The sequence below is a fragment of the Vitis riparia genome, chromosome 1 (genome assembly GCF_004353265.1).
Source record: "Vitis riparia cultivar Riparia Gloire de Montpellier isolate 1030 chromosome 1, EGFV_Vit.rip_1.0, whole genome shotgun sequence".
NCBI classification, from domain to species: Eukaryota; Viridiplantae; Streptophyta; class Magnoliopsida; order Vitales; family Vitaceae; genus Vitis; species Vitis riparia.
The window spans coordinates 9,158,848-9,176,975 of NC_048431.1; the positions used below are offsets into that span (position 1 = coordinate 9,158,848).

At 31.5% G+C, this 18,128-nt stretch overlaps 1 protein-coding gene across 1 annotated transcript; it reads left to right on the forward strand.

Annotated features, from left to right (window-relative positions):
• The first annotated feature begins 4,379 nt into the window (after nt 1–4,379).
• LOC117925189 (ethylene-responsive transcription factor 5) lies at nt 4,380–5,631 on the forward strand. Its single transcript, XM_034844120.1, has one exon. It carries the CDS (start codon nt 4,494–4,496, stop codon nt 5,514–5,516), a length of 1,023 nt encoding a protein of 340 aa, XP_034700011.1. The 5' UTR covers nt 4,380–4,493; the 3' UTR covers nt 5,517–5,631.
• Nucleotides 5,632–18,128: the final 12,497 nt, after the last annotated feature.

An 18,128-nucleotide genomic window follows, 5' to 3' on the forward strand; every position in this document is an offset into this window, starting at 1 on the left:
TGCTGCAGCTCTCAATAGTGCCAGTTCCTGCCAAAGGTGAAGATTCAACAATGAATTAGTTTGCGTGAGTTTACAACAAAGTGTTTTGTTTGATCAGTCCCCAACCAGGGTAACCAAGGCTTTGATCTGCTGATTCTGATACAGTCAAAGGAGTTCTATGGTGGTGCTACACAAAGAATGTAAAATTTTTCATTATGCTAGGATTAAAGCCACTTCTTCCCCAACAAAATACTAACTCTTGAGTCTCTCAGACCCTTATTAGCTCAACAAATCAGGGGTTGTTTTCAAGTCCAAATAGCAAGAAACATGCTGCCCATGGATTTTCAAATGCTGAGAAATGGACCTGTGACTAATGATGACCCAAACCACAGCTCAAGCTTTTCTTGTTGCTCCTTTTTCTGTATATCAGTGAGTGATGATAACATGGCCTGATGATACCTTTATGATACAAAAACCTAAAAATAATGAGGGTGCTTTGAATTCTGATCTCTCAATGTATGATGATGTAGCAGAACAAGAGCATTTCAGCTTTTTCTATAATCATGTATCTTGGTGTGCTCAGGCAAGTTAATTTCAAAGCTTTTTCCATAATCACTTATCTGCTTAAATATTCAGTGAGAAGCTAGTTCCTCCTCCAAGGAAGCAGACAGGGTGGTAATTCAAACCAACCACTGCCCAGGCCCATTTTGGAAACCAAAGTTTTTGGCCCATCTCCATGGCCAAATATCAAGGAACAAACTCCTAAGGTTGCAAGAAGAAGGTGTTTTGACTCGATGATTGACATCTTTTATCAGTCCATGCCAAGTCTCTCAAAGGTATTCTCAACCTCTACTGCAACATCTAACAGTAACCAGAAGTTCAAATAATTCTACTTAACATATACTTGCTTTCCCTTCCTAACCAAAGCATCTTGTGGTTTTTGGTGGTATATGTATGAAAATCTAAGAAGAAGCTCCACCTTGTTGATCATTAAGACCCCTAGCCCCCAAAGTTAATTCAATCAGAAGAAGCTCCATCTTGTTGATCCTAGGATGGGTGTGTCCCTGAAATGCATGCAATCACCTTCTATGTGAAATATTTATGGATTTTCTCCTTGTTCCATACCTTTAGACATGCTGCATGCATTGGCCTCCATGGTGGTTGCTGCCTTTGAGAAAATCCAATGTCTTGCATTGCAATTCCTCTGCAAACACCTTTAATTCAGTCAGCTATATTCTCTTCTGGCTTCTGTATCAGTCCCTCAAACAGCCTCTGTCATTTTTAACAGTTCTCATATTGATTGAATAAACCAATGCACATTATTGATAGTTGCAGACAATTTTTGTTCACAGCAGTTACTATTGCTGCACTTTAATATTTTACTACAAGCCTCCGATTTCTAAACAACGAATTGATCTTATACAAAATGAATTGCATACTAACAATACAAAGACATATCCTGAAAATTAATAAATATTATAAAATATTAATTATAATCTATTGAACCAAGTTGGTTCCTTGAAAAGATATTATCTTCATTCCCCAACATTGAGAATAAAAAAATATCAACTCCTCTAGCACTTAAACATGGCAATCTTATACTAGGATATGAAGTACTCATTATCTATAGTTAAGACACCCAAGAACCAAGAGCATCCTTAAAGAAAGACAATTTATCAAGTTGTGTAGTATTGGGAGGAAGAAGGGAAACAAGAATCATGCAGGATGGGAGAATTTCATGGCTAGGTGTCTGGAAAGAGACTATAGTAAGTTGGGAAGATGTGAGAAAAATATTGCCACGGATCAGTTGGTTTGCACAGAATAATAGGGTTTGTAGGGCTACTCTGCATTGTTTATCGTAGTCTATGTAGAAAAGAGGAAGAATAGAAGGGTTTTTGGAAGAGAGGAGTTGCCACTGCTGAAACTGAATCAGTATCCTTTCCTTGCCCCTTCTATGAATGAGAGGCCCAAATAATTCTTCATCACCACATCAACTTCTCCGAATGACCAAAAGATTCGAATAGATTTTCAACTAATATACCTGTTTCCCCTCCTAATGACAGAACCATCTCATTTCTTAGGTCAAGAAGAAGTGCTACCTTTCCAATCCCCAAATCTCCTCAGAGGCAAGCTATCCCTTTCCTTAACAAAATTTTCATGACTCTTCTCCTTCCACACCTTCTGCCATTCTTTGGCCTTAGTTATTGATGCCACCTTTGATGAAATCCAGCACGTGGCATCTTAATGTCCTTCTTGGACTCCTTCCATTCAACTAGCTCATTTCGCTTCCAGCTGCTACTCTCCGTTTGTTGTTCCCCATGACTTTTCTCTGATGTGCTGTTCTTACTCCAAGCAATTGACAAAACCTTTCCACCAAGCTCTCGCCTTGAGTTCAAAATATTCACTTTTTGAATCTTCACTAATATCACCAAAGAAAACAAGTTTAAACCTAGCAAGTTCTTTCTACCTACCAATCATATTCACTCCAATATGAACAAGGCAATTGTCCATGCATTCTTATTGAATCCTCTTTAAATTCTTCTCAAGTCCCCCTCACATCCTTCTTGAATCCTCCATACATCCTTCTCTAATATTCACATGTTTAAGAGAGTTTTGGCATTGAACTGTCAGCCACAAAGCAACTAACCCCTTTAACCTCCAAATCAGCCCAGAGCTAGCCAGTACATCCTAGCAAAGAACCTTCATGACTGTGAAACACTACATAGAAATCTTCTATCCTATTAGAAACAAGGAAAAAGGAAAAAAAAAAAAGAATTAAAGAAAGGGGTCAAAAAGGCTATCTAGGTGCATAATTGTTCCTCCAAACTTGATGGGGGATCATGATCAGCAAAGCTGTGTTAAATGTTTTGTAGGGTGGCATTCCTCCAGACTCATCGAGGAATCATTCAGGTTAAAAATGGTTTGGTCCTTGAACCACAGCCAACCAGGTAAATAGCAGTTTATACATGGAAGGATAAAATTAAGTTGAAGCTATACAATCATGTTGGTGCCATTTTTTGAATCCTGACCAGCACTCCTATTTTCATTATCATTCTATTTACTCAATTTCTCATTTTCATTCAAAGTCTGTTCTCTTTCTAATGCCCAGTATTCACAAAGTGCCACATCATATCATCTGCTGCTCCAATGGCACTGCTATGATCATTATAATGTTGTTCTTTAATTACTAGACCAAGCAGGCCGTTTGACCCGGTTAAAACTTCCATCCTTTCTGCTCAATTTTTTTCCTTCTAAAGAAAAATACTCTCAATCGGCTCCAAATTATTCTGTTTATAAAAAAAGAGAGTGGTTGAGACATGACCAAGCCAAACGATGCAAAACAATAATACAACAACAAAGAGTTGGTCTAATGGGGCATTGTTAATGAATATTAGTATGCTGTTATTTCATTGTCTATCATATGACTAAGATGCAGAAAACCCTTAGACTTGGCTCAAGTTCCATCTCATTCACTCCCTTGAAACAAAAATGAAAATAAAAAATTGTTCAGGCGGTTGCAAATTATCATCATTTGAAAGAAAAGATTATAAAATAGGAGCATTTAAGATGAAAGCTCAATAAAGACAGAGTACTAATACAACCACATCCATTGACTGCTTCCATTGTTTAAATTAAATTCAGTCACCCCACCTCATACATCTTTGATTACATCAAAAACCAATGAGGATAGGATCTGGTCAAAGAAATTAAGAACAGCAGGCCTTTTCTCACCTTGAATTTTTCATTAAAAATTTAAACAAGAATATTTAATAGCATCAAACTAGAAGCTACTATTTTTTGTACAAAGAATGATGAAAAAGAGTAATTTGGATGGATTTTGATTTTTGAGAGCATGTCATGCGATATTAGGACGAGAGACAAGAGCGAAAGCCAGTCGAAATAATCGAGATATATGGGCGGGCTTGAACCCCCGACCTCTCACCCTTATATGGCATGGAAAGCTCTCCCCATCTCAACTGGGGTACACCCCAAATGGTGAATATTTTGCTTTCTGTTTCAGCCTTAATACATTCACCACAACACTCCACCAATGTTGTGTAAACTACAAGACTTTCATTTGTTTACTCTATTATTAATCCAAACGTGCACTTTTGGGAAGCTTCCATGAACATTACTCTCCATATTATATGCATATGGATAGGAAGAAGGGTAAATCGAGTAAGACAATTGACTTACAGCACCAGCCGTCCGATGCTCGCTTGACTTGACAGGTTAAAACGGGGAGCATAATCCAAGGGTCACCATCCAATGAGCACCTACTCCTGCAGACACAGCCCAGGGGATGAGGATACTTCCTAGTTACATCATAGGACCTCAGCATGAAGGTCACTTTTTCCTGCCTGTCTCTCTATATATATATTCGTATTCCACTCTTCTCTTCCACTCATCCTCTCACCCCCTATTCAAATCCTTTCATTCAATTTTTCTGTGTTTCAACAACTCAGCTTCTGTCTCTAGAAGTTGTTTGAATTTGAAGTCTGAGCTTGCTGATCATGGCAACAGCAGATGAAGTCTCAGCACTCCAGCTCATCAGGCAACACCTCCTAGGGGAGTTGTCTCCAAAGAACATCGTCGTCACTGACCTTACAGTCGGTGAAGAATGGAGCAATGGGTTAAATTCTGAGGTTTCGACCTCTCAATCTGATTCCTTCTGTTTTCAGGCTGCTAGTTGTGACTCTCCTGTCACAATCTCCGAGTTGTTCGGCAGCACGGATCTCAGCGCTGATTTCTTCGGCTTCGTCCCCAGCTCCACCTCTGAGCAGTCTCAAAGTAATTTCTTCGAGTTCGAATCCAAGCCTCAAATCATCGATCTAACATCGCCGAAAGGGCTGAACTCGAGTCATTTTTTTGAATTTGAAACAAAACCTCAAATAAAAGATACGACGAAAACAAAATCGCTAGATTCGAGCTCTCAATCGACTGGTAAAGATCGAAAACCGTCGTTGAAGATCTCGGTCCCACGGCCGACCAAGGAAATTGAATGGTTGGAGTTCGCTGAGCCGAAACAGGCGGCCACAGTAGAACCGGTGCAGAATATTTCCCATCCTGAGGAGAAGAAGCACTACAGAGGAGTCCGACAGAGGCCGTGGGGAAAATTCGCCGCGGAGATCCGAGATCCTAAGCGTCGCGGGTCTAGGGTTTGGCTTGGCACCTACGAAACCGCCATCGAAGCGGCCAAAGCGTACGACAGAGCAGCGTTTCAGATGCGTGGAAGCAAAGCGATCCTCAACTTTCCTCTTGAAGCCGGAAAATCTGCCGAGACCAGCGCCGATTACAGCCGCAAAAGGTGCAGAGAAGCCGAAACGAAGGAAACGGAAGTGGAAGCGAACCCGCCGGCGAAGAAGGAGAAGTTGCCGGAAGCTGACACCATCACACGTGTGCAAAATGATACTCCGTTAACGCCGTCATTTTGGGACTTCGACCTGGATTCCGTAGGCTGTTTATTTAACGTCCCTCCCATTTCGCCGCTATCTCCCCATCCGAAGTTCGGTTTTCCTCAGCTTATGGTCATATAATTACAATATTTTCCAGTGCATTTAGTGACTTTGAAGTGTATGTACTAGCATTCCTTCGGCATTAAATTAAGAAAAATTGATGAAAAATATCGTTGCTTCATCATTTTGTGCGAAATTATCTTATATTTCGAGAAATCATAAGATTTGAGTTCATTCTTTCGTATGAAACATAATCTTCAACCAAACGTCGAACATATCCATGATAATCAATAATTACCCTTGTCGGCCGCCCATCTTAAGAAAAGACGAAGCCCCTCATGTCTTGACAGGGTTGTGATTTTCTTCCATTATTATCCTTATTCTCATTTTTATCATCAAGAGCCAAACACATCCTCTCAGATTGTGATATTTGAGCCCTTGGGACTTTCACAAAAAATATTAAATGCCTTGGGGCCTCAGACGTCAGTTGCAAGTTGCAGGCTGCAGCTATCTGTATGCACGACTTGTTAAGCCCCATAAATGCCTTATCCTGATTCTCCATCTTTGATTAGGTCATCACCGTCATTGATTCATTACTAGCTTCCGCTAATTACTCTTCAATGGAGTCTTCACCCTTTTTTATTCCTTTTGAAATGGAAAAACCTTATGAAGATGACAAATTCCACTCAATTTTTTATGGAAAGATTCTTTGGGGGATTAGTTCTCTCCCGTGACCCCATTCCTATCTAGAAGATGACAAATATATATATATATATATTGGCAACCTACTTGATCATCCATCCATAGTTTTATTACGGGAAAGGATAGATTTCAAGGAAACTGTTTCATTAAAATCATTAAAAATAAATCATTTTTGTCTTTATTTACCCACCACATACAATAACAGAAAAACAAGCACCGAGTCCCAAGAGATAGAAGCTGAATAAGTGGGTGGAGGATTCATTGTATTCTAATCCTCCATCTAGCAATTAATATTTGTGTGAGATAACTTGAAAAATGGTAGGGACAGAGCTTCTGAGCACATGGGTGTGGGGGTCTTCCCTCGCTGACTTGTTCCTTGCTCATGCCTTTTGTCTTCTTTTATGACTTTTTTGGAAGGTAATGAGGTGAAGGAAGCAGGAAGGAAGGGATGTGTCAAATTAAATGATTTCCAATGTTCTTCTACATCCATCCGTCATAAAATAAAATGCCGTTCACTTTCCTTTTTCCCAGCTTGACTTCTATTTCGTGGTTTTTTATTTATTTTATAATTTCAAACCATCAAGAGCAGGTCTCCCCCTATCGAACATTTCTCTTCTAGACCGCCTTAAGGCGTAATTTAATTGTATTTACAAAGATGTTGTTATAAAGTTTGGGGTAAAAGGAAATTAAATGTCTTTTTGTGACGTGTCGTATCGGTTAGTGAAGAAAGTTTTTTACACTATATAAATCTGAACTTCTTTTAATTATGAAGATATATTTTAAAGTCGTAAGACCTCTTCGCACTTATAGCCGATAATATCTACAAAATTGAATGCATATGATGGGGATATTAGAGTATTTTTACAAATAATCTCAAACACCCACACGTATCTCAAAGTTAATCGCACACCCAATATTTTTATAAATAATCTCAAACACCCACGCTTCAGTGTGGATCGGAGGACGGTTGAATACGTATTTTTACAAATAATCTCAAACACCCACACCTCGGTGTGGAGGACGGTCGTGCCCCATGATGGGGGTATCAGATTGGATGCGTATTTTTACAAATAATCTGAAAGCCAATCCCACACCCACACCTTGTTGTAGAGGACGGGTGTGCCCCCAAGATGGAAGTATTAGATTGGATGCGTATTTTTTTAAATAATCTCAGAGTCAATCCCACACCCACACCTAGATGAGGACGGTTGTGGCCATGATGGAGGTATTTGTGATGTCTGACATCTTTTCCTTTCAACCATCAAGATGCGTTTTACATTGGGTGCGGGTCAATGATAAGATGAGAAAGGTGTGAAAGCTTGAAAAAATTTTGGTTGCATGAGAAGCAAAATTCTTGACACGTGAAACTGGACATGTACATGCAGCAACTTAGAATAATAGATAGATGTCGATATGTTGTGTGCTGGATGGTGAAGTTTCAACTAAAAGGAAGGGAATTGAGTGGAGTGGTCTGCATTCCAAGTAGCATGAAATTCAAAAAAGCTGGACTGGGGATGAGGGATGGGGTCCCATGTTCAGCTACTTGCCTAGTTGCAGTATTCATGGCATCAATTGTTGACTAGTTTTTTTTTTTTAGTTCTCATTATCATCACTTCCACCCCTTTTATCTCTTCTTGATTTGTATATATATATATATATTGATAAATGCATTTAGGTTTGTATTAGGGTTTATGGGATAAGAAAATGAAGCATGATATAAAAATCATGTCCTTGTGGTTTCTAATGTTTAATCCCTAATTAAATATAATAAAAAGAGATTAGTTTTGCTCTTCATCATAAAAATATCGATCAAACTTAAGGAATTAAAAGAGAGAAACGTAGTTTGCTCCTACATTAGTTTTTTTTTCCTTCAATAAATTTCTCGTGGATTAAGATATATTTTCTCTCAATTTTTCTATCGTGAGAATCATATTGTTTTACAATATTATGATATTTTGATTCATAAAAAATTTAGAGATTTTATTATTTTATATTATGAGAATTTAATAAATTACTAACCATTATCCTATCCTAGCTGCTCTACTATGATCATATATATATATATACATAATTCAATAAAAAAATTCATAAAATTTAATTTTCCTTTTTTTTACACATGAAATAATAAAATAAATTTCTTATTATGAAAAGAGATTATAAAATATATAAAATTTATTTTTAATATAATTATTTTTTAGAAAAAATAAATTGAAAAATAAGTGAAATAGGCCGGAAGGTATGCGGAATTCCCTTGCCTACCACCCCACTCATTCATTTTTATTTTTTTTGCCACATGGAAATAAGTAAATAATTAGTTCGGCTTAGAATGAAGATGACCTAATTACCATGTTAAGGTTTATTCTTTTAGTTTTTTGCTTAAAACAATTTACTTTCAGACTTTAAATTGTTTGTTTTTAAAAATTTTCATAATTTATTATAAATTTTTTGTTGAATAAAAAAAAATCAAAATATTTGACTTTTTCTAAAGGAAAAAAGTAACATGTTGATTTTTATTTACTTTTTAATATTTAATATAGATAAAATATTATAAAAATAAACAACTTAATACTTAACAATATTAAGCACTATTTAATTTTAAGTTCCATTTAGAATTAAGTAAAAAAAATCAAACACAACAAAGACTAACTTGAAACTTTATATTATTTTGATATTCAAGTATAATTTTAATTAATCATATAGTGTCCCACCTCGCCCAATACCTGGAAGGTGATAAGTCATATATAAAGGGTTTTCACAACACACTAACAAGGTCTTTTCTTGAAGGTGTAATAAAGAAGCAAAGTCAGGGTCGCCCAATGGGTCGTGGCTGCCACTACAGCCTTGAACCCGACAATTTCGGGTAAAGATTGGGGTTGTGACAAACTTTCATGCTCTCATGTGGGATGGATAGAAAGAAATCGGTGGGGCATTTATTTTGTTCCAAAAAACCCCAATCATAAATCTCATTCTCTCGTTGATTATTCCAAGTTCTTTCCTTTGACCAATAAAATGTGAAAAAATTTAATTGCAATAATCAATTACACTTAACATACAAATTAGTATTTGCACAATATAATATAAGATAATAATTTATACGCATATGATCATCAAACTTACAACATAATTTAATATGCAAGATTTAACAATTCACTAGAGACCAAGTGTGGACACCTATATTTTAATTTATGAAACTATATTATAAAATAATAATATGATAATGAAATAAAGATTGAACGTAACGTGTATAGAAATCTTTGCTCACCTTTTTGTTTCGTAATCACTCATTCACTTTTTTTTTTAATGTTTTTTATTTATTTATTTCAAAAGGCTTGACCAACCAGATAAAATCACCAAATTAATTAGAAATTAATCGTGACCGAAAGTGGAATTATTTTAATTTGACCAACCATGTGATGTTGAATCTTTGCTTTTTTTTTTTTTTTTTTTTTTAGGATATTCTCTTTCTTTCGTAGGAAGACGTAAGTAGTTTTTTTTTATTTCAAATTCAAAATTGTCAAAGGTTCTCCTCTTCTTGATATGGTGAATGCAAAATTGACAATTTTTTTTTCCATTAGAGACCAAGTGTGGAGACCTATTTTTTAATTTATGAAACTATATTATAAAATAATAATATGATAATGAAACGAAGATTGAACGTCATGTGTATAGAAATCTTTGCTCACCTATTTGTTTCCTAATCACTCATTCACTCTTTTTTTAATTTTTTTTTTTTTTAATTTCAAAATGCTTGACTAACCTAATAAAATCACCAAATTAATTATAAATTAATCATGACAAAAAATGGAACTATTTTAATTGGACCAACCATGTGGATGTTGAATCCTTGCTTCTTCCTTTTTTTTTTTCTTTTTTTAAATTTTTGTTTAGGACATTCTCTTTCTTTCGTAAGAAGACGTAAGTTGTTTTTTTATTTCAAATTCAAAATTGTCGAAGGTTCTCCTTCTTGATATGATGAATGCAAAATTGACAATTTTTTTCCTTCTTATTTTAGTGTAGGATTGACATAATAACTTGGACTAATTCTGATCCAAAACTTTTATTTTATTCTTCTTGATCATAAGATGAATACAGAATTGACGTATTCTTATCTTGCTTCTTATTTTAAATTTGAAAGAACTTTAAAATTTTAAAATTGTTCAAAAGTTCTTTTTGATACAATGAACGCAAAATTGACATATTCTTTTTCTTCTTATAAAGAGTGTGGAATTGACATAATAACTATGATTAATTCAGATCCAAAACTTTTAATTTCTTATTTTTTATCATACGATGAATACGGAATTGACATATTCTTATTCTGATTCTTATTTCAAATTTGAAATTAAAAATTCAAATCATTCGATTTTTTTTTTTTTTTGATATAATGAATACAAAATTGACATATTCTTTTTCTTCTTATAAAGAGTGTAAAATTGATATAATAATTATGATTAAGTCGATTCAAAACTTTTATTTTGTTCTTCTTCATCATATATTGAGTACGAAATTGATGTATTTTTCTTCTGATTCTTATTTCAAATTTGAAAAAACTTTAAAAATTCAAAATTGTTCGAAAGTTCTTCTTGATATAATGAATGTCTGATTGACATATTATTTTCTTTCTTCTTATAAAGAATGTGGAATTGACATAACAATTATGATTAATTCCAATTGAAAACTTTTATTTTACTCTTCTTTATCATACGATGAGCACAGAATTGACATATTCTTCTTCTGCTTCTTCTTCTTCTTATAATGAGTGTGAAATTGACATGTTTATGACTAATTCATATAACCAAAACATTAATAAATTTACCGTGGTTATAAATTTATTAAACATATATAAAATGTAAGAAAAATATAAATTTGTTGTAAGTAATCATGAAAATGATGGGAGAGACTTATATCGCATTTTTAGTGGTCGGATTTGAATAATACTCTTTTATCCACAATGTCAAATTTTTATTAAATTAAATATAATTCATTGGAATATAATAACTAAAAGTAGGTTGTGAATTCAACTTAACAATCAAACTAGCACGTTCCCATGGTCAAAGACTCAAAAGTCACAATGATCTCCCCCGTTTCAAGCCTAATGAGACAACAAATGGTTATGAAATTAAGAGCACGTGTCGAGATTGGCCTAGATTTCTTGACCTCCATGTGGGATTTCATCATTTATTTTGAAAATTTCAAATTATTTGACCAACCTAATTTTGGAATTTTGATCAAATAGGGAAATATTTGATTTAAACATGTGGGTGTTCAATTTTGAAGGTTTATTTAATATCCTAACTTTCTAATGACCGCCATCCAATAAATATCTTCCTTCCCATTTTATGCAATGATGACAAATTATTTTTATCAAACATAATGAAATAAATAATTTAATTATCATTTATTAATATATTTTAATTACTTTTTTAGAATGAAAAAAAAAATATTATTAAGAAAATAAAATCACATTTTTTTTTTTTTAAAGATTTTGATTCAATGATAATTCACCCATGTCCATTGTATTTTTATTTTAATTCTCACATACAAAATAAACGTAATGTAACAAATGATTTTTGTGTGCTAATTCAACCTAATTAAACTTATTTTTCCTTTTATATATCTATATAAAGCTTAAATAATTTTAAAATTTATAAATTTCTAATTAATTTTTATTTTTTTGTATTTAATAATAAAAATAAACATGAAAATATCTTCTTCTTGGTTTATCATTTTTTTTTTCAATTACTTTACCAACCAAATATAACCTAAAAATTTTGTCAAGAAGAAGATACCAATGTTCAAAGTTAAATTAGTGGGCATACAATAATACGAACTTCATTAATTTACAATAAAGTCTAATAAATTCAAATAGGTTTAATCTTTTATATTAATCAAAGATTCACTCTTTACATAACCATCATCATGCCATCTTTGTCAAAGTCACTATATAAAAAATTTATTTTTTGTGATACATATATTTTATTTTTTTGTATAAATTTAAGATATTTATTAGGGTCTTGGTAAACGTATCTATAATTTCTCCCTTCTAATCCACGCTCTTTACTTTTCCGTCTAATAAAACGGGTCAAAAAAGGGAAAAAAAATAATTTAGGCCCTATTTAACAATTATTTTTTTTAAAATTTTTTTATTATTAAAAAAAGAAAAAAAAATATTTAACAACTAAAAAATAGAAAACAATTTTAGAACATATTCACGAACTTTTTTTAAAAATAATTTTCTGTTCTTTGTAATAAAAAAACATAAAAAATATATCTGATAACTAAAAACTATATTATGTTTTTTTATCATTAAAAATAGAAAATAAAGTATTTTCAGATATCATATTTTAATTTTTTTATATTATTTTCACTTGTTTTATGAAGGTTGTTTTAAAAAATAATCATAGAAACGTATAAAATGATTAAAAATAAAATATTATGTATAAAATTTATTTTTAAAACATATTTACAAATATTAAAAATATGTTAAAAATATTTTAGATTTTTAAACAAATTTTTGTTCTGTAAAAATTATAAAATAATTTTTAAAAACTATTTTTTAAAATTATTTTAAAAATAATTATCAAACAAACTTTTAAGAATAAAAAATAATTATATGAAGAATAATTAAAAATGAAACATTACGTATAAAAATTATTTTTAAATTATATTTGAAAACATAAAAATTAGGTTAAAAAAATTTAAAGTTTTTAAACAAACTTTTATTTCATTAAATAGAAACCAATTTTTAAGAACCGTTATGAAAAATCGTTTGTGAATGTGACACTTCTGAAACAGACGTACCACTCATTTTCAATTTGTGAATGTGACTCGCTAGACCTTAACGATCGTCCAAGCCACGTGGACGATGACTTGGAAAGTCAAGGTCGTTGGCTTTAATGTAGTGTAAGGTTTGACGTACCAACCACTACGTTCAAACAATGTGGCTTTGGACCCAAAAACTAGGGGTGGGAAAAGAAGGTGTGATTTGGATGGAATTTAAAAAAAAAAAAAAAAAATCTAAATCCACATCATCCATTTATACTTAAATTAAAATTGGATCGATTTTTAAGGATTAAAATAATTGAACTAAACCAAAATTTATTAGAATTGATTTGATTTGATTTAAACAATCGGATGAATGCAAGTGAATTTAAATCTTATGTTTAATTTGTTTTTAAAATTAATTTAAATTTGAAGTTTAAAATATATTTAAAATTTTAAATCCAAAATATAATAAATACGTTTAGAAATTAATTTAATCATAATATAATAATAATAAATTATTTTAATAAAAAAAATCATTGAACATTAAACACTTTATATATAAACCTATGTTTGAACGTAGGTTTTTTTGAAAAATAATGGTTGAAAATAGGTTTTAAAATTTATTTATATAAAATAAAAGCTTATTTGAAAAATTAAAATGTTCTTCAATTATTTTTTATATTTTTAAATATATTTTATAAGTAGTACATTATTTTTAATTATTATTTATATTTATATAATTATTTTTAAAAAACAATCATTATAGAATAAGTATGTTCATTTGAAAATAATTCAAAGATGTTATCTTAAAATACTGCAATTTTTTGTTTATGAAGCCTATTTTCTTTAAGAAAAGAAAACTATTTAAAAAATATATATATATATGGTTTAAAGGGAGAAGATAATTCTCAAACTATAAATCTAACATTTTTTGTGTTTTTGTTTGAAAAGTAACCTATTTTTTTATTTTACATGATTGTCATTTATCAATTCAAATATTTATATGTAGGTTTTTAAATAAAATATTATTTTTACAAGAAAAATGACATGACATTTTTGTTAAATTAAGTTTTCATTGACCATTTTAATCAAATAACCATAACATCTAATTTTTTATTAAAGTTTTAAAATTATTATTAATTTAAAAATAATTTTAAAATTATCATATTTAAAAAATAATTTTTTAAAAGAACATATTTGTGTCACTAGTGGGGGTTGAGACTTGATTCATAGAATAGATTTAAAGATAAGGTTCAAAACTCTTGTTGTGGGACATGAAAATTCACTTCGTGTTGCTTTTTAAAGCTACTTCATCTAGATGTGATGTTTCAACTAAGAGAGTTACCAATTCGCCCACTATTTTGAATTCTCTCCATGGGATTGGGACCCACTCTCCTTTTTTTTTTTTAATTATTTTAAAAAATAATTAAAAATAAAATACACAATTTTCAAAAATTATTTTTGAAAGCATTGTAAATATTTCCTTATTTTTAAAATAAAAAAATAAAAAATGATGAAGCATCTAAATTTTAATAAAATTATAATGAGGTGTGTGTGAGTGTGTGTGAAATTTCATTCATTGAAAAAGTTCTAAAGTCTTATTTGTTGAATAAGTTTTTTGGAAATGATTTTCATGCATAACACCAATTTCAAAAACACCCCAACCCCAACGTATATGTTTGACCATGACTTCCCAAGATTTGACTATTTTGATGATTTTAATTTTCAAAAGTCAAATATCACACAGCGGTCAAATCTTAATCAGACTGTCTGATCTGAAAGGCTTTGAAGCAGCAACCCGCTCAACCGTCAAACTCTTCTTACTCTCTCCCTCATGCCCTTCTCGGAAAATTAGAAAAAAATTCCCAAGTTTTGACTATTTTGATTATTTTAATTTTCAACCTCATGTGTGAAAATGTCAAAGGTTAAAAATGTCACACAACGGTCAAACCTTACTCGGTGTGTCTGATCTGAAAGGCTTTGAAGCATCGACCGCATCAACGGTCAAACTCACTTTACTCTCTCCCTCAGACCCTACTCACATAGGGAAAATTAGAAGACAAGAATAGGTCACATTTCCAAATCAAATCTCCAAAGGGCCTTTGTGATCAGGTGTGGTGCAGACTGGGATGGGCTTCAACCATTTCAAAGTCAGGCCTGCCAGCCTGATAATGGGCCGGTGTAGGAGGCCTGGGAGAAAGCCCAACCGTTTTTATTTTGAAATAATCTTTAAAATTTTGTCTGAAAGCACTTTAAAGTATTAAGAAGTGCTTCTAGCTTTTTGAAAATCATTTAAAATGGTTTCATTTGCTTAAAAGGATTCAAGAAAAGTTTTCGAATGCGTGAAAACCCATCAAGATTAAGATAATCATGTAAGATGAATCTTTTAAATGTGCTTAAAGTTTAAATACTTTTCATACATTATTCATATTTGGTTTTCGTAAAAATGAGCTTAAAATTTGTATGAATTTTCTAAAATCGATTAATTACGTTAGACAAAACTATTCCAACTTGACATACAAAAGGTTTTATATAAGTTGCCTAAGTGTTAGAGAGCTTTTGACTAAAAAATAAAAAATTTTGAGGAATTTTTAGTCCAATTGGTCTAGGGTGCTCTTGAACCGACTTAAGCGATTACTCTTTCTTAGTCAAGGATTTGTCTAAACCCAAAAACATTTTCTCTTTTTCTCTTTTTTCTAGATGATTTGCTTTCCCATTTAGCACTAGTCAAGGGTGGGTTGAAATTAAAAGAAAACCAATAGTTATCTACAGTGCATTTAATGACCAATGCTTATTCAACCTGTTCTTGGTTAATACCTACTTTTATAGTTTGGGGTGTTCGAAGTTAGTTTTCTATAAATTGAGAGTTTTTAAACATTATTGATAAGAGAAAACATGCATTAAATAGTCTAACTACTTTTTTTCTTTTTCTTTTTTTCTCATTAAAAGCTTTCAAACTCCAGCATATTGATTATTCCACTTGTATATCCATCTTAGTATACCTATTTATGTTCATCCTAACTTTCTTTGTATTTAAATATTTATTGAATTAGGTTGAGCATATTATTCAATCTTTATTCATGAAAAGTTGATTATTTAGAAACTTTAAGTGAGTATTGAGTTTGAAGAGACTACGAGTCTATTAGAACCATTGAATCCAAGTGTAGAATTTGAAAACTTGTATTGAAAACGTTGAAATAATGGAATCCTTATTCAAAGAGGAGTTTGAGGAGAGTAGATGTATTTCAAGTAGTTTTTCAAAAAGTTTTGTTTACCCAATTCGCCCCACTTAGGTAATTCCTTAAGTTAATTAGCCTTACTTCACAAAATGGTAATGTTTTTCCAACATATCATAAAAAATAAAAAAATAAAAATTGATTTTTGGAAGAAGTACCAAGTCCTAGTTAAAAAATCACATGTAGGAAGCGAATTTTTAAAATTTTAAAACTTATGTGAAATGTTTAATTTTTTATAAGGAAATTACTTCCAATCTTCTCATAATCATACCCAAAATGAGCTGTCTTTATATCATAAGAGATACATAATTTTGTTCAACATTTTTTAATCTTCCAATATAAATATTAATTCAAAAATCACTTCAAATGATTATTTATATTTTTAAAACTTTGTAAACTTGTAACTTTAAAAAAAAGCATTTTCAAGCCAACAATCCATTTTAATTTTATTTTATAATCATTCCCAAACATACCCTAATGATTTGTAAGATTGAGATATGATTTTAGCATGACCAATTCTTGGAGTGGACCGCCCACAGGATGGGTTGACATGAGCAAGCCCAAAACCTTAAAACCCATTAGAGTTCTTGTGAGAGTAATTTTGAAAAAATGATAATTATATAAATAAAAAAAACGTTTTTTTGATAAAATTTAAAAGGTATTTTTAAATTTGTTTAACAGTGATCTTAAAAAATGTTTTTAACTTGAAAAATGTTTTTGAAAAAAACTTACGTGTTTGACAAAATTTATGTGACCCTTTTAAAATTTTGAAAAATCATTTATAGTGACAAATGAAAATTTCCTTATAGTGTTTTCTAAAGAAACAGTAGATAAGTATTTCTCCTAAAAAAAATGTCAGAAAAAAAAAAACTTCAAATAAAAACATTTCTAAAAAAAATACTTTCATTAAAAACGCAATCCCACTTTAATAATATCTGCATGGCTGGTGCAAATTCATGTTAATAACATTGATGCCCAATTTTTAATAAGCTAAAACATGAACAACACGTAGAATGCATGCATGTGAATGATAGTTTAATTGCTTAATTTATGATCAAATTTTGTCATTATATGTATTGCTCTTAATATTCTAATTTCATTACCATTATAGCAAAGATAATGGTTGTGACCAAATGTGTTGGGAATTACAATAAATATACAGCTGACACCTTGTCAGTATTGTTGCAATTACATTAAGTTTACAGCCAGCCAACTATATATTATATGATATTGAGGCCAGCATTTATAATTGGCTTTATCTCAGTTTGGTTATTTACTTAATCCCTTATGGTTATTTACTTAATACCTTGATCCAACCGATGATTTGGACACCTGAGATCGAAACTTACTTGGTATATTTAGTCATGAATCATGATTCCTCCGGCTCAAGTCTGCCTGACTGGTCCCATTTGAAATCTGTGTTTAAAAACAATTTTTTTTTTTTAATTTTATTTTACCTCTATATATCTATTTGATTTTTTCCTTGATAATCTGACTTCAAGTGGAATTCGAACATATCAAAGGAAAATTTAGAATCATGGGTATCTCAGTCATTCCTGTGGAGTTGCAGAAGCCATGCTCTTGTCTTCTATCTGCATGCATGCCTGTTATCTGTATGCAGTCTCTCCCTCTTTCCACTGGCTTTATATATATATTTTTTTAAATATAGATTTTTTAAGTGTTGGATTTGTTTGATATTGTTTATGTAGTTATTTTTACAGGTTATAAATTCCAAACTTTTGAAAGCTTCTTCCATGCTTTTTGTGCTGGAAGCTTTGGTGTTCTTGGCCACCTTTGAGGGAACTGGGCCAATCTTTTTCCTCATTTTTCTAACTTGTGAAATGGGTTCATGCTGAAGAAACCCACCAGTGTTTCAGTTTGAGTCTCTGCAGGTACACACATTGTTTCAACTTGGGATTCTGTTGCTATTTTTCACAAAGGATTTGAAGTTGAATCTCTTCTAATGTTTGTTTATTGGTGCCAAAAAATG

Coding starts and splice junctions, on each gene's coding strand:
- LOC117925189 (XM_034844120.1), top strand. CDS start 4,494: ATGGCAACAGCAGATGAAGTCTCAGCACTCCAGCTCATCAGGCAACAC.